At 39.5% G+C, this 27600-nt stretch overlaps 1 protein-coding gene across 7 annotated transcripts in view; it reads left to right on the top strand.

The window, feature by feature from the left end:
- Nucleotides 1–3471: 3471 nt before the first annotated feature.
- The window catches only part of CUNH4orf51 (chromosome unknown C4orf51 homolog), a 69843-nt gene continuing 45714 nt past the window's right edge, over nucleotides 3472–27600 (top strand). For all 7 annotated transcript variants that reach the window (XM_017881512.1, XM_017881511.1, XM_017881509.1 and 4 more), the window contains exons 1-2: nucleotides 3472–3793; nucleotides 14747–14820. In XM_017881512.1, coding sequence (XP_017737001.1) covers nucleotides 3561–3793; nucleotides 14747–14820 — 307 coding nt within the window. In that variant the 5' untranslated portion in view covers nucleotides 3472–3560. The remainder of the gene's footprint in view (nucleotides 3794–14746; nucleotides 14821–27600) is intronic.

The following is a 27600-nucleotide window of genomic DNA, read 5'->3' as shown; positions in this document are numbered from 1 at the left end:
AAAAAAAAAAAAAAAAAAAAAAAAATGAACAAACGTTGAGAAAGTAATTTCATTTTGATTTGCCAATGAATTGCTTTTTAATCTGGAGAAGTGAAGATGGGCAAACATAATAATCAGATTTACAGTAATTATTAGTGAAGGATGGAGGGATTCAAGTGAATAGAAGATCAAATGCTATGACTTCTCAATGTAAAAAAGTTCATAGTGGCATTTCTATGACCTTAATACCTTAATTCTCTCTCTCTCTCTCTCTCTCTCTCTCTCTCTATCTCTCTGTCTCTCTCTCTCTCCCTTTTAAAGAGAAAATGTGCTTTTAAGCATTTCAATAGTTTTGGGGAACAGGTGGTTTTTGGTTACGTGGATAAGTTCTTTAGTGGTGATTTCCGAGATTTTGGTGCACTCATCACCTGAGCAGTATACACTGTGCCCAATGTATCATCTTTTATCCCTCACCTGGCTCCCACCATTGCCCCAGAGTCCCCAAAGTCCATTATATAATTCTTATGTTTTTGCGTCCTCATAGGTTAGTTCCCACTTATGAGTGAGAACATACGACGTTTGGTTTTCCATTCCTTAGTTACTTCACTTAGAATAATGGCCTCCAACTCCATCCAGGTTGCAGTAAATGTCATTACTTCGTTCTTTTTTATGGTTGGGTAGTATTCCCTGGTATCTATATATACCACATTTTCTTTATCTACTGTTTGGTTAATGGGCGTGTACTGGTTCCATATTTTTGCAATTGCAAATTGTGCTGCTATAAACATGCGTGTGCACGTGTCATTTTCATATAATGACTTCTTTTCCTCTGGGTAGATATCCAATACTGGGATTTCTGGATCAAATGGTAGTTCTACTTTTAGTTAAGGAATCTCCATACTGTTTTCCATAGTGGTTGAACTAGTTTACATTCCTACTAGCAGTATAAAAGTGTTCCTTTTTCACCACATCCATGCCAACATCTATTATTTTTTTGTTTTTAAGTTATGGCCATTCTTGCAGGAGTAAGGTGATACCTTATTTTGATTTGCATTTCTCTGATAATTAGTGATGTTGAGCATTTTTTCATATGTTTGTTGACCATTTGTATATCTCCTTTTGAGAATTGCTTATTCATATGCTCAGTCTACTTTTTGCTGGGATTATTTGTTTTTTTCTTGCTGATTTGTTTGAGTTCCTTGTCGATTCTGGATAGTCCTTTGTCTAGAACAAAGGACTTTGCTGCAAACTTTGCATGGTTTGCAAATATTTTCTCCCACTCTGTGGGTTGTCTATTTACTCTGCTGATTATATCTTTTGCTGTGCAGAAGCTTTTTAGTTTCATTAGGTCCCATCTGCTTAACTTTGTTTCTGTTGCATTTGCTTTTGAGTTCTTGGTCATGAAGTCTATGCCTAAGCCAATGTCTAGAAGAGTTTTTCCTGTGTTATCTTCTAGAATTGTTATGGTTTCAGGTCTTAGATTTAAGTCTTTGATCCATCTTGAGTTGATTTTTTTATAAGGTGAGAGACGAAGATCTAGTTTCGTTCTTCTACACGCGACTTGCCAATTATCCCAGTACCATTTGTTGAATAGGGTGTCCTTTCCCCACTTTATGTTTTTGTTTGCTTTGTTGAAGATCAGTTGGCTATAAGTGTTTGGCTTTATTTCTGGGTTCTCTATTCTGTTCCATTGGTCTATGTGGCTATTTTTATACCAGTACCATGCTGTTTTAGTAAGTATAGCCTTGTAGTATACTTTTAAGATGGGTAATGTGATGCTTCCAGATTTGTTCATTTTGCTTAGCCTTGCTTGGTTACACAGACTTTTTTTTATTCCATGTGAATTTTAGAATTGTTTTTCTACTTCTGTGAAGAATGATGATGGCATTTTGATGGAAATTGCATTGAATTTATAGATTGCTTTTGTCAATATGGTCATTTTCACAATATTAATTCCACCCATCCATGAGCAAGGGATGTTTTTCCATTTGTTTGTGTTATATATGACTTCTTTCAACAGTGTTTTGTAGTTTTCTTTGTAGAGATTTTTTTTTTTCTTTTTTTGAGGTGGAGTCTCACTCTGTCACCCAGGCTGGAGTGCAGTGGCACGATTTCGGCTAACTGCAAGCTCCGCCTCCCAGGTTCACACCATTCTCCTGCCTCAGTCTCCTGCGTAGCTGGGACTACAGGTGCCCGCCACCACGCCCAGCTAATTTTTTGTATTTTTTAGTAGAGATGGGGTTTCACCATGTTAGTCAGGATGGTCTCAATCTCCTGACCTTGTGATCTGCCTACCTTGACCCCCCAAAGTGCTGAGTTACAGGCGTGAGCCACCGTGCCCATCCTCCTTGTAGAGATCTTCCGTCTCCTTTGTTAGGTGTATTCCTAAGTATTTTATTTATTTATTTCTTTTTGCAACTGTTATAAAAAGGGTTGAGTTCTTGATTTGATTCTCAGCTTGGTTGTTGTTGGTGTGTGACAGTGCTACTGATTTGCGTACATTGATTTTGTATCCTGAAACTTTACTGAATTCATTTATTAGATCTAGAAGCTTTTTGGATAAGTCTTTAGGATTTTCTAGGTATATGATCATGTCATCAGTGAACAGCAACTGTTTGACTTCCTCTTTACTGATCTGGATGTCCTTTATTTCTTTCTCTTGTCTGATTGCTCTGGCTAGGCCTTCCAGTACTATGTTGAATAGAAGTAGTGAAAGTGGGCATCCTTTTCTTTTTCCAGTTCTCAGGAGGAATGCTTTCAACTTTTCCCCATTCAGTATAATGTTGGCTGTGGGTTTTTCATAGATGGCTTTTAATATTTTGAGGTTTGTCCCTTCTTGCCAATTCTGCCTCAAGTTTTAATCCTAAAGGGATGCTGGATTTTGTCAAAAGTTTTTTCTGCATCCATGACCTTAATTCTTAACCCTGGCTGCTCTTTAGAATCCTCCAGGATTAAGCTTTAAACAAATAGTGATGCCTGGGCCCTACTCCACAACAACTAAATCAGAATCTCTGTGGTGGGGGCCTGGAGTCCTGCTTATTTTAACAGCTTCCAGGGTGACTCTAGTGTGCAGCCAGCCAGAGCACCAAAGCTGTTGAGTCACCTGCTATTGTTGACATTACAGGCAGTTCATGTTCTCTTCCAGACACTTGGAGGTCTTTAGGAGAAGTGAATGCTTGGCACTGTTCTTTCATCTCATTTCCACTTCTTGAACCACCATCATTAGGAATTACTGCTTTATTTGTGATAGCAGTAAAATACAAATAATTTTGCCACCTGCTTTCTTGCCAGAATTATGAAGCAGCATATTTCTTAGAGCAAAATCCAGAAAGTTATATAACTTACAAATTTATTAGTTAAAATTTACCTCCCTCGGGAGGCAAGTGGGTAGCATTTGTGGAATTTTGTGATCTGTTGCTTGGCAACTATATCTAAGACAGTTAAGCTTCTGCACTCTGTGAACTGTTGAGTCACAAAGTTTGGTGAGCCCAGTCAATTGCTTCCTGCTACTAGAAGGAAATTAATTCTTCATTATGCAGAGGACTTGACAAGTTTTCATCTAGGGCAGGCCATTCGTAGTTATGTCACACTTCTTCTACTTGACTCCACAAATTCTTCTGCCCTTTAGCCCTCTTACTTCTCAAGAGTTTGATCTGATCAGACGCAAGGCTGGAGCATCTTGGCAGGATGAAACACGATGGTCAGATTCTTCCATGACAACATACATAGGCAGTTACCGGAAAAAACAACTGGACAAGTCCACATGCAGCCAATTTTCTTTTAGAGCAGGACAGCATCAGCCTGAGTGTAAACAGTAAGATTTATTTGTAATTTGCACCTGGATATATCATTATAAATAGACAAGAGTGCTCTTAGAAGAAAGATGTATTGTAGACCCTGAGAGACTTCATAGACTTTAACCCTCTATATTTTCTTTTGTAAATGTCAGCAGGAAGAAGAGCTAAATGTCAGTGACCAGCTGAAATTATGATCCTATTCTCTATTTAGTATTCCTAAAATTATATATAACTGCCTACTCCTGAAAGGATATGGATATGAATATTTGATTAAATTTTGGGTATTTGGGGTTCTCTTTTCAGCAAAAAGGTGCTCCTGAGAATTTTGCTTTGTTTCTTGTTTGGTTTCTGGCTTTCAGGAGCTTAGAAGTTCCTTCAGAGCAGGAAGAAATTGATGAAATCCTTCCCTATTCCCTACCTGTGGTTATTGCATTTTCTGAGTGTTTACTGCAAGCCAGGCCCTATGATAAGCCCAAAATCAAAAAAATTAATTTCAGTTTATAAAGTGACTGGAACTATAGAAATAAGTAATCAGCACAAAGAAAGGAGATTTTGTGGGTGTCTGGTGAGGGAGGGAGTGTTGTATGTCTGAAGAGAGCTCAGTAAAACAAGTTTCCTCCAAGCTGGTTTGACAGGCAGGCGAGATGGGGAATGGAAAAGCACACTGCATGGAGAAAGAACCATTTAGCCCCAAACACCATCAAGGAGCTGCCAGGAGCTAAGTACATTTGAGAAAGTATAAGTGGGGATGTGGAAAAATATCAGGACTTGTTATTAAATCTATCCATCTGTATATATTAATTGGTAAATATTTTATCCAAATTCTTGGAACCTATTTGATAAGCAGTTGAATTATTAACCTCAACTTCAGATGTGAGCAATAACCCACATAATACCCTGATAAATATTAGTTATATTTCCATCCAGGCCTTTCCAAATCATCAAAACAAGTGCTTAAAGCTAAAATGTCTCAGAAAGACTTCCCAATTGGGTGCCTTGCCTGGTTTAGTGCAACAAACTATAATTTCTGCATTTTAAAAATATCTCTCAAGTGTATTGACACTTAATTAGCTTTGGACATCCCTTTGCTAATTTTGTGACACTTGAGGTTCCTCTTGGCCAGGTAGTGGAGTTGTCTTAGTCCATTTTCTGCTTCTACAACACAATATCACAGACTGGGTAAACTATAAATGACAGAAGTTTATTTAGCCCATGGTTACTGGAGGATGAGAAGTCCAAGAACACGGTACCAGCATCTGGTGAGGATGCAATAAGATGATCATCTTATCGCAGAGGATGAAATGTGGAAGAGAGCACTTGCAACAGAGAGAGATACCGAAACTGAACTTACTTTGTAACAGCCTCCTCTTGAGATAACTAACCTGCTCATATTATTAATCTATTTGTGAAGGTTCCACACTTATGACCCAATCACCTCTTATTAGGCCCTACCTCCCAAAACTATTGCATTGGGGATTAAATTTCTAACACATGAACTTTTGAGTGACACACTCAAACCATAACAGGAGTCTTTAAGCACTGCTGAGGTCCTTTTTGAAAATGGTGTTTGAAAGAAAGGTGGTATCCAAACAGATCCATTTACCAGAGTAGGAAAAAAGGTACTATACTTAATAACTAAAAAAAATGCAGGACTAGGACATCTGTTGAAAATGTATAGAACATCTGTTGAAAATGTACAGAACTTTGAATTTTTTCCTATTCAGAGAGTGATCATTATGTGAATCATTCCAACCAAGGCGGCCTGTGACATTGCAAAACACAAAAGAGCATGGGCTTGTGAGGTTCATCTGTTTTTGGAACCTCAGAAATGTAAATACATTCTTTGCACAACTATTGCTTATTCTATTAGACGCTAAGAAGAAGCAAGTGTTATAAATGAAGATGAAGTACAGATTGAGCTCATTTTGAAAGTACTGATTATATTCTAAATTTGCTTTGTTTTTAATCTTTTTCATGGCTAATTTTAGCCCCAAGGACAAATGTCTTTTTAAGTTCTGAGCAAAAGCTATTTGATTAAAATTCCATAAGGCTATAGAGGGACATTCTACATCACTGTAAAATCAGAATGGTCCAAGGAGAATTATTGAGACAAAACATAAAATGACTGATCATATAAAGTGGGTTAAGTCAGGAAAGTATTAAAATATACAAAACATTATACATTATACTTTTTACTCATCATATTTATTTACCACATACATTGAATATTCATATTGTGTGAGACAGAAAAAATTTGGTAAAAGTCTTGATCATTTGGTTCTGAACCAGTTTTAACTGCAGATATGTAAATTTATAAATGTAGTCCAAAGGATTCTGAATTTGGAGAATGGAGATTAGTGTGATACAGACCTTAAGTTATTATGAAATATTGTCATCAATCCCAGTTGTCTGCCAAGGTTAAAATAAGGGAAGGGTCACATTTTGGAATTCCTAAGACAGGAATGTGGCTCAAGTATAAATTATTAAGTCTTGATTCTTTCTATATTCAAGACAAGGAATGAAATGGCATACAAATTGGGAAGTAAGAACTAAAACTGTCTTTGTTTGCAGATGACACTATCATCTACATAGAAAATCTGAAAAAATCAGCAAAAAAAAAAAAAAAAATCCTGGAACTAATAAGCTATTACAGCAAGATTGCAGAATACAATGTTAATATATAAAAAATCAATTATTTTCCTATGTATGAGCAATAAACAAGTGGAATTTTAAATAAAAAACATAATACCATATATATTAGCATCTCCCAAAGTTAAACACTTAGATATAAATCTAACAGAATATGTACAAGATCTATATAAGGAAAACTAAAAAATTCCAATGAAAGAAATCTAAAAAGAACTAAATAAATGTAGAGATTTTTCCATGTCCATGGATAGGAAGACTCAGTATTATCAAGATGTCACCTCTTCCCAAATTGGTCTAAAGATTAAATGCAATTCTAAGAAAAATCCTAGCCTGTTAGTTTCTGAATATCAACAAACTAATTCTAAAGTTTATATGGACAGGCAAAAGACCAAGAATAACCAACACGATATTGAAGAAGAACATAGAGTTGGAGGACTGACACTACCTAACTTTAATGGTCACTATAAAGCCAAAGTAATCAGGATAGTGTAGTATCGGTGAGAGAATAGATCAATAAAGCAGAATAAAGAGCCTAGAAATAGGCCCACACAAATATGGTCAACTGATCTTTGACAAAGAAGCAAAGGCAATACAATGGAGCAAATATTGTTCTTTTCAAAATAGTTCTTTTCAAATAGTGTTGGAACAACTAGACATCCACATGCCGGAAAATTAACTGAGACACAGACCTTATACCATTCACAAAAATTAATTCAAAATGGATCACAAACCTAAATGTAAAATGCAAAACTGTAAAACTCCTAGAAGATAACAGGAGAAACCTTAAATAACTTTGGGTATGGCAATGGCAATGATATTTTAGATACAACACCAAAGATATGATCCATCAGAGAAATAATTGATAAGCTGAATTTCATTAAAATTAAAATATCTGTTCTGAGTAAGACAATATCAAGAGAATGAGAAGACAAACCACAGAGTGGAGGGAAATATTTGCAAAGGACACGTTTGAAATTTTTGTATTTGTAGTAGAGACGGGGTTTCACTATGTTGTCCAGGCTGGTCTCGAACTCCCAACCTCAGGTGATCCGTCTGCCTCGACCTCCCAAAATGCTGGGATTACAGCCATGAGCCACTGCGCCTGGCCATGCATGATACAAACTTTTAATATTTAAATTAAAAGAGGAAATTAAAAAGTTAGTGCTTACCAGTAACAGTTAAAAATGATGTAAAAAATGCCACATACCAGCCTGGGCAGCATAGTGAGACCTCATCTCTACAAAAATAAAAAAAATAGCCAGGTGGTGGTGACACATGCCTGTGGTTCCAGCTACACAGGAGGCTGAGGTGGGAAGATTACTTAAGCCTGGGAGGTGGAGGCTGAAGTAAGTCATGATTGTGCCACCGCACTCCAGTCTGGGTAACAGAGTTAGACCCTGCCTCAAAAAAAAAAAAAAAAAAATTGGCACCTGCAACATGGCTAAAATAGGTCACATCTCTAAGAAGAAATGTAATCAAAGATGTGCAAGATCTCCACTCAGAAAACTAGAAGACATTCGAGAAAATAGAGGCAATCTAATAGGAGATACAAACCATGTTCATTAATTGAAAGATGATTGATGTGGTTTGGCTCTGTGTCCCACCCAAATCTCATATCCAATTATAATTCCCACTGTTGAGGGAAGGTCTTGGTGGGAGGTAATTGGATTATGTGAGCAGTTTCCCCCATGCTGCTTTTGTGATAGTGAAAGAGTTCTCATGATATCTGATAGTTTAAAAGTGGCAGTTTCCCCTGCATGCTCTCTCTCTCCTGCCACCATGTAAGATGTGCCTTGCTTAGCCTTCGTCTTCTGCCATGATTGTAAGTTTTCTGAGGAGTCTCCAGCCATGTGGAACTGTGAGTCAATTAAACCTCTTTTGTTCATAAATTACCCAGTCTCAGGTAGTATCTTTATAGCAGTGTGAAAATGGACTAATACAAGGATATTGTAAAAATGTCAGTTCTTTCCAAATTGATTTATAGATTTTATACAGCTCCAGTAGGTGTTTTTGTAGAACTTGACACAATGATTCTAAAATTCATGTGGAACTACAAAGAGCCAGGAAATAACTGAGATACTCTCAAAACAAACAAACAAAACAAACAACAACAACAAAAAGGTGAGGGTCTTGTTCTATCAACAACAAACTTACTATAAAGCTTTAGTAGTTGAGGCAGGATGCTTTCATGAAACAAGAATAAACAAAGACTAGTGGAGCAGAATAAAGAGCCAGAAACAGACCCATGCATATACAAATACTTGATTCACAAAAAAACAAAAAACAAACAAACAAACAAAAAAACAGCAGAGCAGCAGAGAAAGGCAATGTTTTCAATTCCAAATAAATTAATTCAGATGAGTTAAATACCAAAGTGTAAAAGGCAAATCAATGAAACCATTAGATGACAATATGGAGAATATCTTGACTATTTCAAGGTTGGCAAAGATTTCTTAAACAAAACACAAAAGCACTAACCGTAAGGAAAAAGTTAGATAAATTTTGAATTACCTTAAAATTAAGTGGTTCTATTCAACAAAATACAATATTAAGGGTGTATAAGGCCGGGCGCGTGGCTCAAGGCCTGTAATCCGCACTTTGGGAGGCCGAGACGGGGCGGATCATTGAGGGTCAGGGATCGAGACCATCCTGGCTAAATACGGTGAAACCCCTCTTACTAAAAATACAAAAAACTAGCCGGGCGACGAGCGCCCCTGTAGTCCCAGCTACTCGGGAGGGCTGAGACAGGAGAATGGCGTGAACCCGGGAGCGGATGCTTGCACGTGAGCTGAATCCGGCCACTGCACTCCAGGCTGGGCGCAGAGCAAGACTCCGTCTCAAAAAAAAAAAAAAAAAAAAAAAAGGTGTATTAAGAAGCAAGCCCACAGAGAAGGAATAATATTTTCAACTTAGTGACTGGACAAAAGGTCATTCTATGAGATATATGTTACTTTATTACATATACGTGTATGTATGAATTTGTAAACTCTTACAAATGTAATACCAAAAAAACACAACCCACTAGAAAAATAGGAAAGGACTTCCAAAATTAAATCAATAAAACTAAGAATATCCAAATAACAATAACATACCAAAGGTGCTCATGCATTAGCAATCATAAAAACGCAAATTTAAAACTACAAAGAGCTTATGCAACACCTTCCAGAAAAGTTAAAAAATTTAAAAGACCATTAATAGTTTAAGTGTCCAACATAGACCAATGGCACCAGAATAAAGAACCCAAATTAAGCCACACACCTACAGTCAACTGATCTTTGGAAAAAGTCAACCAAAAATAAAAAAGGAAAGGACACACTATTCCAATAAGTGGGCTGGGAAAACTGAGCTAACCATATGCAGAAGAAAACTGGACCCCCTACCTTTCAACCATATAAAAAAATTAACTCAAGATGGTATTAAAGACTAATATAAGACTTCAAACTATAAAATCCTTAGAAGAGGGCTGGATGCGGTGGCCTCAGGCCTGTTATCCCAACACTTTGGGAGCCTAGGCAAGGCGGATCACCTGAGGTCTAGGAGTTGAGGACCAGCTAGCTAACATGGTGAAACCCCAATTTCTACTAAAAATACAAAAAAATTAGCTGGACATTGGGTGGCAGCCACCTGTAATCCAGCTTACTCGGAGGCTGAGGCGGAGAAATCACTTGAAACCCGGGAGCAGAGGTTGCAGTGAGCTGAGATCGCTACCATGCACTCCAGCTTGGGCAACAAGAGTGAAACTCCATAAAATAAATAAATAAATAATAAATAAACAAAACAAACAAATAAGCCAAGGCTGGTGGCTCACCCTGTATCCCAGCACTTTGTGAGGCGAGGAGGGCAGATCACGAGGCAGGAGATGAGACCATCCTGCTAACATTGATGAAAACCCGATATCTACTAAAATACAAAAATATTCCAGGCATGGTGCGCGGGCGCCTTGTAGTCCCAGCTACTTGGGAGGCTGAGGCGGGTGAATGGCGTGAACCCGGGAGGCGGAGTTTGCAGAAGCCAAAGATCGAGCCACTGCACTCCAAACCCGGCAACCAGAGCTCCGTCTCCAAAAAATAAATAAATAAATAATAAATAAATAAATAAATTAAATAATTGTAATAATAATAATAATAATCCTAGAAGAAAACACCTAGGTAACACTCTTCTGGACATTGCCATAGGCAAAGAATTCATGACTAAGTCCTCAAAAGCAAACACAACAGAAACAAAAACTGACAATTGGGACCTAATTAAACAACAGAGCTTCTGCATAGCAAAAGAAACTATCAGTTGAGTAAAGAGACAACTCACAGAATGAGAGAAAATATTTTTAATCTATGCATCCAACAAAGGACTACTATCCAGAATCCATAAAGAACTTAAATCAACAAGTAAAAACCAACAAACCCATCAAAAAGTATGCAAAGGGCCAGGTGAGTAGCTCACGCCTGTAATCCCAGCACTTTGAAAGGCTGAGGCAGGAAGAGGATTGCTCGTCCCAGGAATCTGAGACCAGCCTGGGAACATAGGGAGACCCCATCTCCTCCCAAACCCCCCTAAAAAAGAATTAGCCAGGTGTGGTGGCATGTGCCTATGGTCCTAGCTATTCAGGAGGCTGAGGTGGGAGTATAGGTTGAGCCTGGTAGTTCGAGGCTGCAGCGAGCTATGATCATGCCGCTGCACTCCAGCCTGGGTGACAGAGTGAGACCTTGTCTCAAAAAAAAATTGCACAAAGGACATGAATAGACACTTCTCAAGAGAAGACACAAGTGGCCAACAAACCTGAAAAAATGCTCAGCATCACTAATCATCAGAGAAATACAAACCAAAACCACAATGAGATACCATCTCACACCAAGCAGAATGGCTGTTAATAAAAAGTCAAAAAATAACAGATGTTGATGAGGTTGGAGAGAAAAGGGAGCATTTAAACACTGTTAGTGGAAATGCAAATTAGTTCAGCTCCTGTGGAAAGTGGTTTGGAGGTTTCTCAAAGAACTGAATATAGAACTACCATTGACCCAGCAAATCCCATTACTGGGTATATATCCCAAGGAAAGTAAATCATTTCAGCAAAAAGACACATGTGCTCATATGTTCATTGCAGCACTATTCACCATAGCAATGACTTGGAATCAACTTAGGTGCTCATCAATGGTGGATTGGATAAAGAAAATGTGGTATGTATACACTATGGAATACTACACAGCCATGAAAAAGAATAAAATAATGCCCCTTGCAGCAACATGGATGCAGCTGGTAAGTAAATTAATGCAGAAACAGAAAATCAAACACAGCATGTTCTCACTTATAAGTGGGAGCTAAACAGTGGATACACATGGACATAAAAATGGAACAGTAGACACTGAGGACAGAGAGGGAAAGGAGCAAGGGTTGAAAAACTACTTATTGGGTACTAAGTTCACTATTTGAGTGACAGGTTCAATATAAGCCTAAACTTCAGCATCACACAATATACTCATGTAACATACTTGCACATGTACCCTTTGAGTCTTAAAAAAAAGCCTACTAAGTGTTGATAAGGATGCCTAACAATAAGATCTCTCATATACAGCTGATGGGAATGTACGTTGATATCGCGCTTTAGAAAAGTTTAGTTTTACCTTCTACAGTTGATTCTACGGATATTGTAGACATAGCAATTCTACTCCAACTGAAATGCGCTTTCACATGTATGTTGAGAGACATGTACAATAATGTTCTTAGCAGTACTTTTCATAATAGCCAAAAAAACTAAAACAAGCAAAATGTAGAATAAGGACTATTCATTGACAGAAGAGTCAACTGTGGTGTAGTCATACAATGGAATACGGTATAGTAATGAATAAGAAAAACTATGGTTCCACTCAGTAATCTCACAAACATAATGTTGGGCATTTTGAACCAGGTGACATGCTGTATAATTCTGCTTATATAAAATTCAAAAAAACCCAGCCCAAACCAAACTATAGTTTTTAGTGATAAAATATATTAAGAGAAGCAATGAAGTGGTTCCTGTAGAAGTCGGGAAATTGGCCCAATGACCACCTGTATCAGACCATCTGCCCCAAATCTACTGAACAATAATTACTGGGGATTTAGCTTAAAAATCTACACTTTTAAATTCATACCCCCAGGTGATTCAACTGCTGCTGTTGGTTAGGAGAAGAAAGATGCAGAGTAGGCCACCAACCCCTGTCTCAGGAATGATTAGGGCTGGTTTGTGTGCTGAATACATGTATAGGAATATTTTAGGGCTTGTTAGGCTGATATCAATTCCACTCTACCCCTGCGTCACAGAGTTACAGGTTCCTGAAGCATGAGGACCCTCCTCCTTCAATCAGAGACCCTAAAATAATTACTACCATGTGTTAAATTCTAGAAATTGATGACTTTGTTCATTCCATACAAAATAACCTGTGCTTCCCACTCAGTCCCTGCTTGCTTAGAGTGTCATACTTGGATTCAAGGAAACTGGGATACAGATGTGTTTCAAAGGATGCACACTGCATCTGTGAGTCCCCAAGTTACTCCGCTGATATTAAGTTTTTAGTTTTTTCAGAAACCAACATAATTACTGTAATCTTTCTTATCCCATTCATAGCACTTATCTTATTTCGAAAACAGCTCCCTAGAGAAACACTCATAAATCCCTTTGAAATAATTATGAACGTAATGTTTGAGTTTTTCATGCACAGAAGTTGAAAATGTTACCCTTTTATGACAAATTAGAGAACAAACAAATCACTAAAGACGATAAGAAAGTCCAACTGTAGTTTATTTAATGGCATTGTGGGATTACAGTTGGGAGCATGGAAAGAGTGGAAGAGAACAAACAAATGTTTAAGAAACCAAATAAAAAGATGAATAATTTATATTCCTCTGAGTAAATACCCAGTAATGGGATCACTGGGTAGAATGGTAGTTCTGTTTTTAGCTTTTTGAGGAAATGTCATACTGTTTTCCACAATTGTTGAACTAATTTACCCTCCTACTAACAGTGTACAAGTGTTCTCTTTTCTCTGCAACCTTGCCAGCATCTGTTATTTTTAACTTTTTAGTAACAGCCATTCTGATTGGTATAAGATGGTATCTCATTGTGGTTTTTATTTGCATTTCTCTAATGATCAGTGATAATGAGTTTTTTTCATATGATTTTTGGCCACATGTCTTCTTTTCAAAAGTGTCTGTTTATGTTCCTTGCCCACTTTTTAATGAGATTGTTTGTTTTTTTCTTGCAAATTTGTATAAGTCCCTTTAGATGCTGGATATTAGACCTTTGTCAGATGCATAGTCTGCAAATATTTTCTCCTCTTCTGTAGGCTGTCTGTTTACTCTGTTAATAGTTTCCTTTGCTGTGCAGAAGCTCTTAAGTTTAACCAGATCCCCTTTGTCAACTTTGGCTTTTGTTGTGATTGCTTTTGGTGTCTGCGTCATGAAATCTTTCTAGAACATAACAACACATGCATGCGAATGTTCACTGCAGCATTATTCACAATAGAAAAGACATAGAATCAACCTAAATGCCCATCGATGACAGGTTGTAAAAAGAAAATGTGGTACGTATACATCATGAAATACTATGCAGTCACAATAAAGAACAAGATCATGTCTTTTGCAGAAACATGGATGGAGCTGGTGGCCATTATCCTTAGCAAACTAATGCAGGAACAGAAAACTAAATATGGCATGTTCTTATTTATAAGTGAGAGTTTAATGATGAGAACACATGGACACAAAGAAGGGAACAATGTGGCCGGGCACAGTGGCTCACACCTGTAATCCCAGCACTTTGGGAGATTGAGGTGGGCAAATCACAAGGTGAAGAGATCGGGATCATCCTGGCCAACATGGTGAAACCCTGTCTCTACTAAAAATACAAAAATTAGCTGGGCTTGATGGTGTGCGCCTGTAGTCCTAGCTACTCAGGAGGCTGAGGCAGGAGAATCACTTGAACCTGGGAGGTGGAGGTTGCAGTGAACCAAGATCATGTCGCTGCACTCCAGCATGGTGACAGAGTGAGACTCTGTCTCAAAAAAAGAATGAAACTACAGACACTGGGGTCTACCAGATGGTGGAGGGTGGGAGGAAGGAGAGGAGCAGAAAAAAATTGCTATCGGGTATTAGACCTAATACCTGGGTGATGAAGTAATCTGTACAACAAACCCCCATTACACAAGTTTATCTAAATAACCTTCACATGTACCCCCAAACCTAAAATGAAAGTTTTAAAAAAAGATAAATGGAAATTCCTGTAAGTCCATAGGCTTCATGTGATTTATAAATCCATAAATTTGTAACTTGTTTCTTCTACTTGCTTTTCTTAGGATGTCATTGCCAAACAGTTCTGCCTGTCATCTTCTCTGCTGGGCTGGTACCCAAGAGACTACAGATGTCAAAGGTAAGTGCAACATGAGAAGTTTCTGGGCCCAGCCCTTTTGCCAGGGTTGCTGTGTTTCTTTCAGGTTCTTTTTTTTCTCTGACTTCACTGAGATATGATTGACAAATAAATACTGTAAAGAAAATGTGGTATGTATACACCATGGAATACTACACAGTCATGAAAAGGAATGAAACTGTGAGTTGTGGCTCACACCTGTAATCCCAGTACTTTGGGAGGCTGAGGTGGGTGGATCACTTGAGGTCACAAGTTCGAGACCAGCCTGGCCAACATGGTGAAACCCGTGTCTACTAAAACCAGAAAAACAATATTAGCTGCGTGTGGTGGCGCATGCCTGTAATCCCAGCTACTCAGGAGGCTGAGGCAGGAGAATCGCTTGAACCCAGGAGGCAGAGCTTGCAGTGAGCTGAGATAGTGCCATTGCACTCCAGCCTGGGTGACAGAGCAAGACTATGTCTTAAAAAAACAAAACAAAACCAACCAACCAACCAAACAAACAAAAACAGACCTACTCTCTTAGCAATTTTTTTTTTTTTAAGACAGGGTCTCACTCTGTTACCCAGGCTGGAGTGCAGTGGTGCGATCTCGGTTCACTGCAACCTTTGCCTCCCAGGTTCAAGTGATTCTCGTGCCTCAGACTCCCAAGTAGCTGGGATTACAGGAGCCTGCCCCTATGCCTGACTAATTTTTGTATTTTTAGTAGAGACGGGATTTCGCCATGTTGGCTATGCTGGTCTCAAACTCCTGACCTCGTGATCTGCCCAACTCGGCCTCCCAGAGTGGTGGGATTACAAGCATAAGCCACCATGCCCGGCTCTCTTAGCAAATTTTAAGTATACATTGTAACTAACCATAGTCACCATAGTGTACATAAGGTCTCCATAAGTATTCATCTTATGACTGAAAGTTTGCACCCTTTGACCAAAAATTCCCCATTTATCTTACCTTACACCTCCTGGTAACCACTGTTCTACTATGCTTCTATAACTTTGACTTTTCAGATTACACATATGAGTGAAATTATGCAGTTTTTGTCTTTCTGTGGCTGAGTAATTTCACTTAGCATAATGTCCTCCAGGTACATTCATGTTGTCACATAGACCAAGATGTCCTTCTCTTTAAAGCTGAATAATTTTCCATTGTATGTATATACCACACTTTCTTTATCCATTCATTGTTGACAGACACATAAGTTGTTTCTAGATCTTTCCTCTTGTGAATAATGCTGTAATGAACACGGGAGTGCAGGTAGCTCTTCAAGGTCGTGATTTTATTTCCTTTGGATATGTAACAGTAGGATTGTTGGATCATACAGTAATTCTATTTTAAACTTTTTCTGAGAACCTCCCAATTAACATTTCCATCAACAGTGGATAAAGGTTTCCTTTTCACACATCTTTGACAACACTTATTTTTTAACTTTTTGATAATAGCCATTCTAACAGGTAGAAGTGATATCTACTTGTGGTTTTGATTTGCATTTCCCTGAATTTAGTGAGGTTGAGAACATTGTTATATACTTTTTGGCCATTTGTATGTGCTATTTGGAAAAATGTCTCTTCAAGTCATTTTCCCATTTTTAAATCAGTTTTTTTTCTGCTATTTAGTTGTATGAGTTTGTATACCGAAAGTATCTGAGACAGGTCTCAATCAATTTAGAAAGTCTATTTTGCCAAGGTTAAGGATACATCTGTGAACAGCCTCTGGATGTCCTGACAACATACGCCCAAGGTTAGGGTAGAGCTTGCTTTCATACATGTTAGGGAGACACGAGACATCGGTCAATACATGTAAGATGTACATTGGTTCAATCCAGAAAGGCAGGACAACTCAAAGCAGGGCCTACCAGGTCAGAGGCAGATTTAAAGATTTTCTGATTAGCAATTGGTTGAAAGAGATTTTATCTAAAGACCTGGAATAGATTAGAAAGGAATGTCTGGGTTTTGATAAAGGGATCTGGAGACCAAGGTTTTATCATGCAAATGAAGCCTACAGGTAGATTTCAGAGAGAATAGACTGTGTTTCTTATCAGATTTAAAGAGTCTGTTCTATCAGTCTTAAGCTCTCTCTGTTGATGTTTGTGAGGCATGTCTGACACCCAGTTTCCATCAGATCCTGAGCTAGTTTTTCAGGATAATATGAAATGCCCTTGGCTGAGGGGAAGATCCACCAGTCAGTTGGGGGCACATAGAATTTTATTTTTGGTTTACAAGTTCATTATATATTTTGGATATTAACTCCTTATCTGAGAGATGGTTTGCAAATATTTCCCCTTATTCTGTCAGTTTTTATTTCATTGATAGTTTCCTTCCCTGTGCAGAAAGTTTTAATATAGTTCCGTTTATTTTGCTTTAGTAGACTTTGCTATTGATATTATATCCAAAATTCACTACCAAGACCAATGTCAGAAAGCTTTCTCCCTGTGTTGTCTAGGAGTTTCTTGTTTTCAGGTCTTATATTTAACTCTTTAACCTATTTGAGTTGATTTTTGTGTATAGTGTAAGATAAGAGTACAATTTCTTTCTTTTATATGTCGATATCCGGTTTTCTCAGGCCAATTATTGATGAGACTACTGTGGGAGCTATAGGCTCTTGGCTCCCTAAAGCTTTGGTAAAAATCACTGACATGAGGCAGATTGATTAATAGGAGAAAAGGCATAAACATTTATTTAACATACATCCAGGGGAGCCTTCAGAATAAAAGCCCGACTTCCCAATGAGTTACAGAAATGTGTATGTTATCTTGGGGCCACAGTAAAGAATGCAGACTCAGAGAATGTCCAGAAACAGGTAAATCAGGCTTAATGGCAAGGCAGGTTTAGAGAGAGAGAAATGAGGAGGCTTGACTGGCAAAGGTGGCTTTTTTATGTTGATGAAGCCTCCCTCAGAGAGAATAGACGGTAAATGTTTCTTTTCAGATTTTTTTTTTTTTTTTTTTTTTTGAGACGGAGTCTCGCTCTGTCACCCAGACTGGAGCGCAGTGGCCAGATCTCAGCTCACTGCAAGCTCCGCCTCCCGGGTTCACGCCATTCTCCTGCCTCAGCCTCCCGAGTAGCTGGGACTACAGGCGCCGCCACCTCGCCCGGCTAGTTTTTTTTGTATTTTTAGTAGAGACGGGGTTTCACCGTGTTAGCCAGGATGGTTTCGATCTCCTGACCTCGTGATCCGCCCGTCTCGGCCTCCCAAAGTGCTGGGATTACAGGCTTGAGCCACCGCGCCCGGCCTCTTTTCAGATTTTTAAAGGTGTCGGTTCATCTGCCAGAGTTGGAGGAAAAAGTTTTAAATAAATAAATAATAAAGGTGTCAAACTCTCAACCTCTCCTGGATCTGGGGGAAGGCATAGAGAGGGGAGGGAGCATGACTTCATTGATGGAGATTCTCTACAGATGCAAATTTCCCCCACTTAGAATAGCTTCACAAGGCCACTTCTGTCTGTGGCCAAGTAGCAGCCATTTAAAAATATGTCAAAGAAATATATTTTTGGATAAAGTATTTTAGTTTCTTTCACTATTATTTCCCTATTGTGTATTCTTGGTGCTTTTGCTGAAGATTAGCTAACTGTATATGCATGGGTTTATTTCTGGGTTCTCTATTCTTTTTTATTGGTCTATGTATCTGTTTTTATGCCAGCGCCATGCTCTTTTGATTGCTACAGTTTTCTAATATAATTTGAAATTAGGACAAATGTTTTTTCTTGCTGCTTTCAATATTCTCTTTGCCTTTGATTTTTGAAAGTTTTGTTACTGATGGCAAATCCATACAGGTCTGCAGCAATCGCAATTCTTGCCTCCTCAGAAGAAAGAATTTGACTGAAGGGCATAAGCAGAAGGAGAGACCAAGGCAAGTTTCAGAGCAGGAGTAAAAGTTTATTTAAAAGCTTTAGAGCAGGAACGAGAGAAGGTAAAGCACACTTGGAAGAGGGTGAAGCAGGTGACTTGAGAGATCACCTTGGAAGAGGCTAAAGCGGGCAACTTGAGAGATTAAGTGTGCAGTTTGACCTTTAGCTTGGGGTTTCATACGTTAGCATGCTTCCAAGGCCTTGCATCCCTTCTCCCCTGTTTCTTCCCTTGAGGTGGGCTGTCTGCATGTGCAGTGGCCTGCTAACACTTGAGAGGAGAGCATGCAGTGTGTTTACTGGAGCTGTACACATGCTTATTTGAGGCATTCTTCCCTTACCAGACAAATGTCTTTAGAAGGCCATGTACTAGTTAACTCCATAATTTTGCCTCTTAATGTGTAAGCTTGAGCTCGTTCACCAGACTCCTGAGATCTTGTTGGGATGCTGCTGATCACCAGTTTCAAGAGTTTCTATTTATTGGGAGACTGCCTTTCCTTGGCATCTGCTGTGACCAATTATTATTTTAGAGAGACAGTTAGCAATCACCTGACCATAGCCTGATGGTTGCCTGACATTCCTGTTGTGTGTGTGTGGCAAGGTTGGAGGCTAGGCCATCTCTTGTCCTGCTCATGCCTGACTAACTACCTCCTGTAACATTTCCCCCCTCAAGAGTCCAGTACCCCAATTCTTTGGGGAAAGTGGATGAAGGTCAGTCTTTTGTAACTGATTCCTGCTGACAGAGAGGAGTGGTAGTGATTGTTCTGCAGGTCTTGGCCTCTTGCTAGCTGTCAGGGCAGAGCTGGTTCCATGGGTTGGTGAAAGCAGTATCCAACCAGGTCCAAGAGAGAGGGACAGGATTTTGCCTCTGTCATGTCCCACTAAAGAGCAGTCTAGGGGTCCTCTGTAGAAGGGTGGCTCTTGAATATTGAGAGGACAGTATCCCTCACTGATGATCATTTGGAACTTGATGGCCTGAAGGTGAGAGGCGAGAAATAGGATTATTAGAATTAGAAGAATGCTAAGCCAAAATAAGGGGGTGATGATAGCTCCAAAAAATTCTGAGACTGCCAATATGCTCAGGTAGCTGGTGGCTATAGTTATGCCTGCTAAGACTTGGGTGCATGGGGTTGCTAGCTGATTCCATTGGGTTCTTGGAGTTGCTAGCTGATTCCAATATGTGCCCAGAATTAGAATATTGATCCAGATTTTTACATTACCCATCCATCTTGTGTCTTCTGACCTGCAGCCAGAGATCACTGGTTGGTTCACAGGAATAAGCAGGGTTAATCTAAATTGCAGACAAAAACTCAAAAAATGATGAGACTAGAATCTAATAATAGGTGTACCATAGTTTTTGAAACATAATTTTTTTCTCTCCGGTCCTCAGTTTTATTAAAGACAAATCATGATAGAACTGACTTGTTCACAAAATAAACTTTAGTCTTATTATACTTGGCATGGGTATTTGCATAAAGCACAGTGAGAATAATTATGTGCCATATAGAGTCTTTTTAAAATTGGCTTTAATGAAACTGTTTTCCATAAGGAATTTCAGATAAGACTTTTTTAAAGCCTTAGGTTGGCACCATCAAATACCTGTATGACTTGGGTAAAGTTCTCTCTTCTTATGTTCTCAAGATAACTTGGGGCTTCTAGGCCTGTTATAAAGTGACATTCTTTACTCACCACGAGCCAGGAGCCCTTTACAGGGACTGTGCAGCCAAGGTATGAGGGCAGTTTTCCGAAGGAACTTTTATTGGCTTCATAATTCCATTTTGATTCCTTAAAGAAAAGCATGCCAATGTCAAAGCCTTGGTGAAATAACCAGTTTCTCCAAGTGTGTCCTGTTATAAAAGAAAACAGATTCTTTTCTTCCTGTTTTTCTTTTTTTTAGACAGAGTCTTGCTCTGTCACCCAGGCTGGAGTGCAGTGGTGCAATCTCAGCTCACTGCAAGCTTCACCTCCCGGGTTCATGCCATCCTCCTGCCTCAGCCTCCTGAGTAGCTGGGACTACAAGGCACCTGCCACCATGCCCAACTAACTTTCTGTATTTTTTAGTAGGGATGGGATTTCACTGTGTTAGCCAGGATGGTCTCGATCTCCTGACCTCGTGATCCACCCGCCTCGGCCTCCCAAAGTGCTGGGATTACAGGCGTTAAGCCACCACGCCTGGCCCATACAAGACACTTTTTAATATAAAAGATGCTTTTTTATATAAAATCTCTTCTTTATAACCTTCTGTGCCTTTAGAACCTTTGAATTCAACAAAAATCATTTTCCTTTCATTAGAAAGTAAAGATTTGTACTGCATGTTGTTTTGCAAGTTCTGTAAAGGGGGAACAAATGAGGAGGTTATTTACATACTGCACTGGAGAAGTTATCCCACCTCAAGAGATTGCTCAGTTAGATTTTTGCTAGTGCTTGTCTGAATAAGTGTGGGTTATTTCTATATCATTGGGTAGGACTGTCCAGGATGCAGTTATTGGTTAAAGATTTAGATAGCTTTCTTAGGAGAAATAGAGCTATTAGAAAGATGAATTCAGGCCGGGAGTGGTGGCTCATGCCTGTAATCCCAGCACTTTGGGAGGCCAAGGCGGGCAGATCACCTGAGGTCGGGAGTTCGAGACCAGCCTGACCAACATGGAGAAACCCCATCTCTATTAAAAATACAAAATTAGCTGAGCATGGTGGCACATGCCTGTAATCCCAGCTACTAGGGAGGCTGAGGCAGGAGAATCGCTTGAACCTGGGAGGTGGAGATTGCGATGAGCTGAGATCATACCATTGCACTCAAGCCTGGGCAACAAGAGTGAAACTCCATCTCAAAAAAAATTTAAAAATAAAAGAAAGATGAATTCAGAGGTCAGATAAATATTAAGCAAGCACCCATCTTGGAAAAAAAATATATTTTTGCCCTAAAGAGGTGTTGGGTATTTAGACATCACCAGGGACTGGTCCCTTAAGTAACATAAAGGGATGTGAATTTTTTCTTTTGGAGGGAGGGGGTGCCATTTCCCCCATTACCTGACAGGATTTGGAGGAAAGTTGCTCAGAGAAGGAGATTAGCATAGAGTAAGCAGCTCTTGAACCCAAAAGGGAAATGTATAATTTTACTTGCCACCTCCAAAGTTGCCCTCAACTTTGTCCTGTTGATGACAGTGTCTGATTTGGAAGACAGTCAGAGCAGACAGCCCCTTCAGCTCAAGGCCATTAGGAGTTGGGATTCTGTCCCATGGGTGGTTTGGCTCTCAGAGCAGTCTCATTTCCAGAGGCTGACCTTCTGGCAAAAGGGGCAAGCCATGCACATAGCTTTTATCCCACGGGGGCAGTGCCTTCCAGTGCCCTGGCTTCCTGCACCAAAGGTAGTTACCTGGAGAAGTGTCCTTAGGGCAACCTGGAGGGGGCTAGTGGGCTTGCAGAGCAGCCAATACCTCCTTTCCCTTTGTTTCTCCTTTTTCTTGGCTCTGTCCTCCTTACTCTGCTCTCAGTTATGAAAGACTGAAGAGGCTAATCTGAGGACCTCCTTCACAGGGGCACTAGGTTCCAAGGCTGACTTTTGTTATTTCCTCCCCTTTCATTTTTAAGCCAAATAGTATTATGAAGGAAAACTGGTTTCTTGTTTTAAGGTTTGGGGGAATTTTTCCATTTTGGGAGATACAGCCAAGGGGCAGTTCCTGTGATATTGAGACAAGATTACCTGTCTGTGAAGAGAGAACAGAGGAGAAAAAAGTAAAAACAAAGTGTCCCATTTTACTTTCCTGTTATCCCGTATAAGGCATCCCCCATTCGTCCTTAGGGTTCCAGAATGAACCAGTCTTACCATGTACCCTTTGCCTTGGTCCCATCTCATCACAAGTGTGCACTTGAGAACAGAGGAGATGCTGAAGTGAACAGTGGTCTCCTTGTTTATCCTTGGGGTTCCAGAATGAACCAGTCTTATCATGTACTCCTAACCTTGCCTTCGTCTCTGTTCTAATGCTAATCTGTTAGTCTGGGACCAAGCTTTATCTCTGTCCTATGGGTCTCTTGTGCCTACGGTCTTGGGCTGGCCTATATCCTTGTCTCCATGACCTCATAGTGACTCTCACTTGGAGCATTTTAGCAACAAAATCATTATCTTTTCTTAGATTCCCATTTTACATGCTTTTTAAGTAGAAAAGAGGCCTGCTTTTCAGCTAACTGCCTCAAGGGGGCTGGACTTCCCTTCCTTTGAATATGACATTGAAGGTCTTGATGCATGTAGAGAAGAGCATGGAACTGATTAGAGAAATGGAGGCTACAGGAAGAAGTGGGAGGATGTGAGAGGAATACTCTTGGGAAGCCTTCATATGCTCACAAAAACAGCAACCCTTGGATTCTAGAGGGAAACGTTTATTTGCCCTCTTGACATAAAGTAGTAACCTCCAGAGAACGTGGGGCTTGGGGCTTGGAGTAAGAACTCACAAATGGCAAGGGAAGAACTTTGCCTCCTTCCCGAGGGATTCTAACTCAAAAAAAGGCAAGTATGTGGGACTTTTAAAGGGCCACAGAGTGAGGCCCTATGCAGGTGGACAAACTGCCTCAAAAGCCACTGAAAAACTTGCCCCTAGAGCGTAACAGGAACAAAAAGCATATGGCAAGTCATAAGTTGCTGGCAGAGCCAGGGTTCCAATTAGTTTGTCTGTCCCCACAATGTGCCAAAAGACAGGGGAAGGGTTGGAAGTCATCCAAGTTGGTAGGGTAAAAACAAGTATAAATCTCAGGGGATACCTGCAAGGAAGCCCATGTCTTTGTTGCCATGCAAATGCAGCCTGCAAGAACATTAATTACAGGGAGTATGTGTTTAAGAAGTCATGTGGCATGCAAAAGTGAAAACAAAGAGGCGGACTTGCCCCCGAGGCAGACAGTCTGGCAGGTGTGCAAGGCCATTTCAGAAAACACACAGAGAAAACAGGAGAATAGGCAGCATAGGGTTTTTTGGGAAAGAGGTAATTTTAGTTGAAAAAGCAGAAGAAACCCCAAGCATTGCATGGGTTTAGGCTTTAGTCCTACCATTCTCATGAGCTCCCTGTTTAGGAGCGCCATTAGTGCTCAGTTCTACTTGATGTGGGCTTCAAGGTCTTTCCCTCCACCACAAGCCACCTGCCAGGGTGAGCTGAGAGATCAGCCAGGAGGAGCACAGACACTTGTGGCTGAGAGGAATCATTCTGGGGGTTGGTTTGTAAGCAGGAGAGTAAAAGGCGAGAACAAAACCATGTAAAGAGGTTGAATGCCTTCAGCTGAAGAAGGCAAGGTGTAGAAGTCTCTTACAACTAGGGAACATATCTGAGTCATGCAGTACCAAAGTATGTTAGCAGTGGAACGTAGTGGAAAGTATGTTAACAGCATAATGTATTTGAGTCATGGCACCAAAGTATGTTACCAACAGCAAATCCATACAGATCTGCAGCAGTCTCAATTCTTGCCTTCTCAAAAGAAAGAATTCAACTCAGGGGTATAAGGCAGAAGGAGAGACAGAGGCAAGTTCTAGAGCAGTAGTGAAAGTCTGTTAAAAGGCTTTAGAGCAGGAATGAAAAGAGGTAAAGTACACTTAGAAGAGGGCCAAGCAGGTGACTTGACAGATCAGATGTGCAGCTTGACATTTTGACTTGGGGTTTTTATATGTTGGTATGCTTCTGGGGTATTATGTTCCTTCTCTCCTGATCCTTCCCTTGGGGTGGGCTGTCTGCATGTGCAGTGGCCTGCTGACGCTTGGGAGGGGAGCATGCACAGTGTGTGTACTGGACTGTACACGTGCTCACTTGAGGCATCCTTCCCTTACCAGTCAAATATCCCTAGAAGGTCGTATACCAGTTAAACTCTGCCATTTAGACTCTTAATGCGCACTCTTGAGCCCACTTACCCATCTCCTGAAATCTTATCAGGAAGCTGCTGATAACCAGTTTCAGGAGTTTTGGTTTTTTGAGAGACTATTTTTCCCTGGCATTGGTTGTGGCCAATTATTATTTAAGAGAGACAGTTAAGCCCATCTCTCTGACAGTTGCCTGACATTCCTGCTGTGTTTGTGTGGTGGGGGGTGTGGGGTGGGGTGGGGAGCCCTCTCCTGTTCTGCTCATGTCTAACTAGCTATCTACTGTGACAGTTTGATTTAATGTGTCATGGTTGAAGAAAGTAAAGATCACTTGTTGACCATTCAGAGGCAAAACTTATCTGAGGAATTTAGAAGTAATTAGATTTTCCTATTATCTAAAGCTGGCATCTGGTACCAGTCTTCTTTCCCCTAAATTTATAAGTAACTAGAAATTTTATACATCTCCAGAATGCATGCATGTTAAAACTCATTGTGCAACCCTTGCTGACATCAAGGCACCAAAATGTCTACGAATGTAATCATTTATCATAACCTACATGGCTAATATGGTCCAAATTTCCCTTAAAGCTTCTGCTTTAAGGTCCATAAATACCCCTAAGGAAAAATCCACCACAATGCACTCAGTCTTCTCTTGTTGAGGTGCCCCACTGCACTCTCCTCCAGTGTTCTATCTAATAAAACTACTTTTCAAATCTATACTGTTGTTGGTAAATTATTCTTACTATCCTGCTGACCACTTTCCATTGCTGGAGCTCTAATACTTCACCCAACAACGGAAAAGTCACCTATGGGTTGAATCTCTTTGGGAATTTTTGATCTTCATGCACTTGGCTGTCCATATCTCTCTCCAGGTTTGGGGTGTTTTCGTTCTTTAAATAAGTTTTCCACTTATTTCTCTCTTCTCGTACTTTCTCTCTCTTTTCCTTCTGGTAGTACCATAGTCTGTATATGTATATTAGTTCTCTTGATAGTGTTCCACAAATCCCATGGCCTTTCCTCATTTCTTTTCATTCATTTTTTTCTTCTTTCTCCTCTGACTGGATAGTTTCAAATGATCTGCTTTGAGTTCATAGATTCTTTCTTTTGCTTGATCAAGTTAGCTGTTAATGTTCTCCATTGCATTTTTTATTTCATTTATTACATTCTTCAGCTCCAGAATTTTTTAAATAAATTTTATTGTGCTTGCTTAAGGTACAGGAACACCTTGTTTTATTGCATTTTGCTCTATTGTGCTTCACAGATAATTGCCTTTTTCTCACAAATTGAAAGTTTGTGGCAACCTTGCATCAAGCAAATCTATTGCTGCCATTTTTCCAACAGCATGTATTCACTTCTTGTCTCTGTGTCACATTTTGATAATTCTCACAATATTTTAAGTTTTCATTATTATTGTGTCTGTTATGGTAATCTGCAATTAGTGATGTTTGATGTTATTATTGTAATTGTTTTGAGACACCACAAACCACACTCATATAAGACAGCAAACTTAATTAATACAATTTGACTGCTTTGCCAACCAGCCATTTCCCCATTTCTCTCCTCTCCTTGGGCCTCCCACTTCCCTAAGACACAACAATATTGAAATCAGGCCAATTAATACCCCTACAATGGCCTCTAATTGTTTGAGTGAAATGAAGAATCACATATTTCTCACTTTAAATTAAAAGCTTAGTAAGGAGGGCATATTGAAAGCCAAGATAGATCAAAAGCTCCGCCTCTTGCACCAAACATTTAGCCAAATTGTGAATACAAAGAAAAAGTTCTTGAAGGAATTAACAGTGCTATTCCAGTGAACACATAAATGATAAGAAAGCAAAACAGCCTTATTGCTAATACGGAGAAAGTTTTGGTTGTCTGAATAAAAGATCAAAGCAGCCACAACATTTTCTTAAGTCAAAGCCTAATCCAGAGAAAGGCCCTAACCCTCTTCAATTCTAGGAAGAATGAGAGAAGCAAAGAAGGTGCAGAAGAAAAATTTGAAGCTAGCAGTTGTTGTTGCTTCATGAGGTTTAAAGAAAGAAGCAATCTCCATTACATAAAAGTGCAGTAGCAAGTGTACTTTTAAAAAGGTGTAGTAGCAAGTGCTGATGTAGAAGCCGCAACAAGTTATCCAGAAGACATAGCTAAGGTAATTAATGAAGGTGGCTATACCAAACAATATATTTTCCACAGAGACAAAACAGTCTTCTGTTGGAAGAAGATGCCATCTAGAACTTTCATAGCTAGAGAGAAAAAATCAAAGCCTGGTTTCAGAACTTCAAAAGACAGGCTGACTCTCTTGTTAGGGGCTAATGCAGCTGATGACTTTAAGTTGAAGCCAAAACTATTTACTATTTTGAAAGTCCTAGGGCCTATAAGAATTATGCTAACTCCAGTCTACCTGTGCTCTGTCAATGGGACAACAAAGCCTGAATGACAGCACATCTATTTATGGCATGATTTCCTGAATATTTAAGCCCACTATTGAGACTTACCACTTGGAAAAAAAGATTCCTTTCAAAATATTACTGCCCACTGACAATGCACCTGGTCACTCAAGAGCTCTGATGGAGACGTACAAGGAGTTTAATGTTGGTTCCATGCCTGCTAACACAACATCCATTCTGTAGCCTATGGATAAGGCAGTAATTTCGACTTTCAAGTTTTATTATTTAAGAAATATGTTTCAAAGGCTATGGCCACCATAGATAATAATTCCTTTAATGAATCTGAGCAAAGTAAGTTGAAAATCTTCTGGAAAGGATTCACCAATCTAGATGCCATTAAGAATATTTGTCCTTAATAGAAGGAGGTCAAAATATGAAAATTAATGGGAGTTTGGAAGAAGTTGATTCCATCCCCTGTGGAGGACTCTAAGGGGTTTAAGACTTCAGTGGAGTTAAGTATGTGTAAGATGGGATAGAAGTAGCAAGAGAACTAGAAGTAGAGGTGGAGCCTAAGGATGTAACTGAATTGCTGCAATCTCATAATACAATTTTAATAGATGAGGAGTTGCTTCTCATGGATGATCAAAGAAACTGATTTCTTTAAATGGAATCTACTCCTGGTGAAGATGCCATGAACATTGTTTTAATGACAACAAAGAATTTAC

The sequence above is a fragment of the Rhinopithecus bieti genome, unplaced genomic scaffold (genome assembly GCF_001698545.2).
Source record: "Rhinopithecus bieti isolate Rb0 unplaced genomic scaffold, ASM169854v2 scaffold_12478, whole genome shotgun sequence".
NCBI lineage: Eukaryota > Metazoa > Chordata > Mammalia > Primates > Cercopithecidae > Rhinopithecus > Rhinopithecus bieti.
This window is presented reverse-complemented; position numbering and strand designations above follow the sequence as displayed.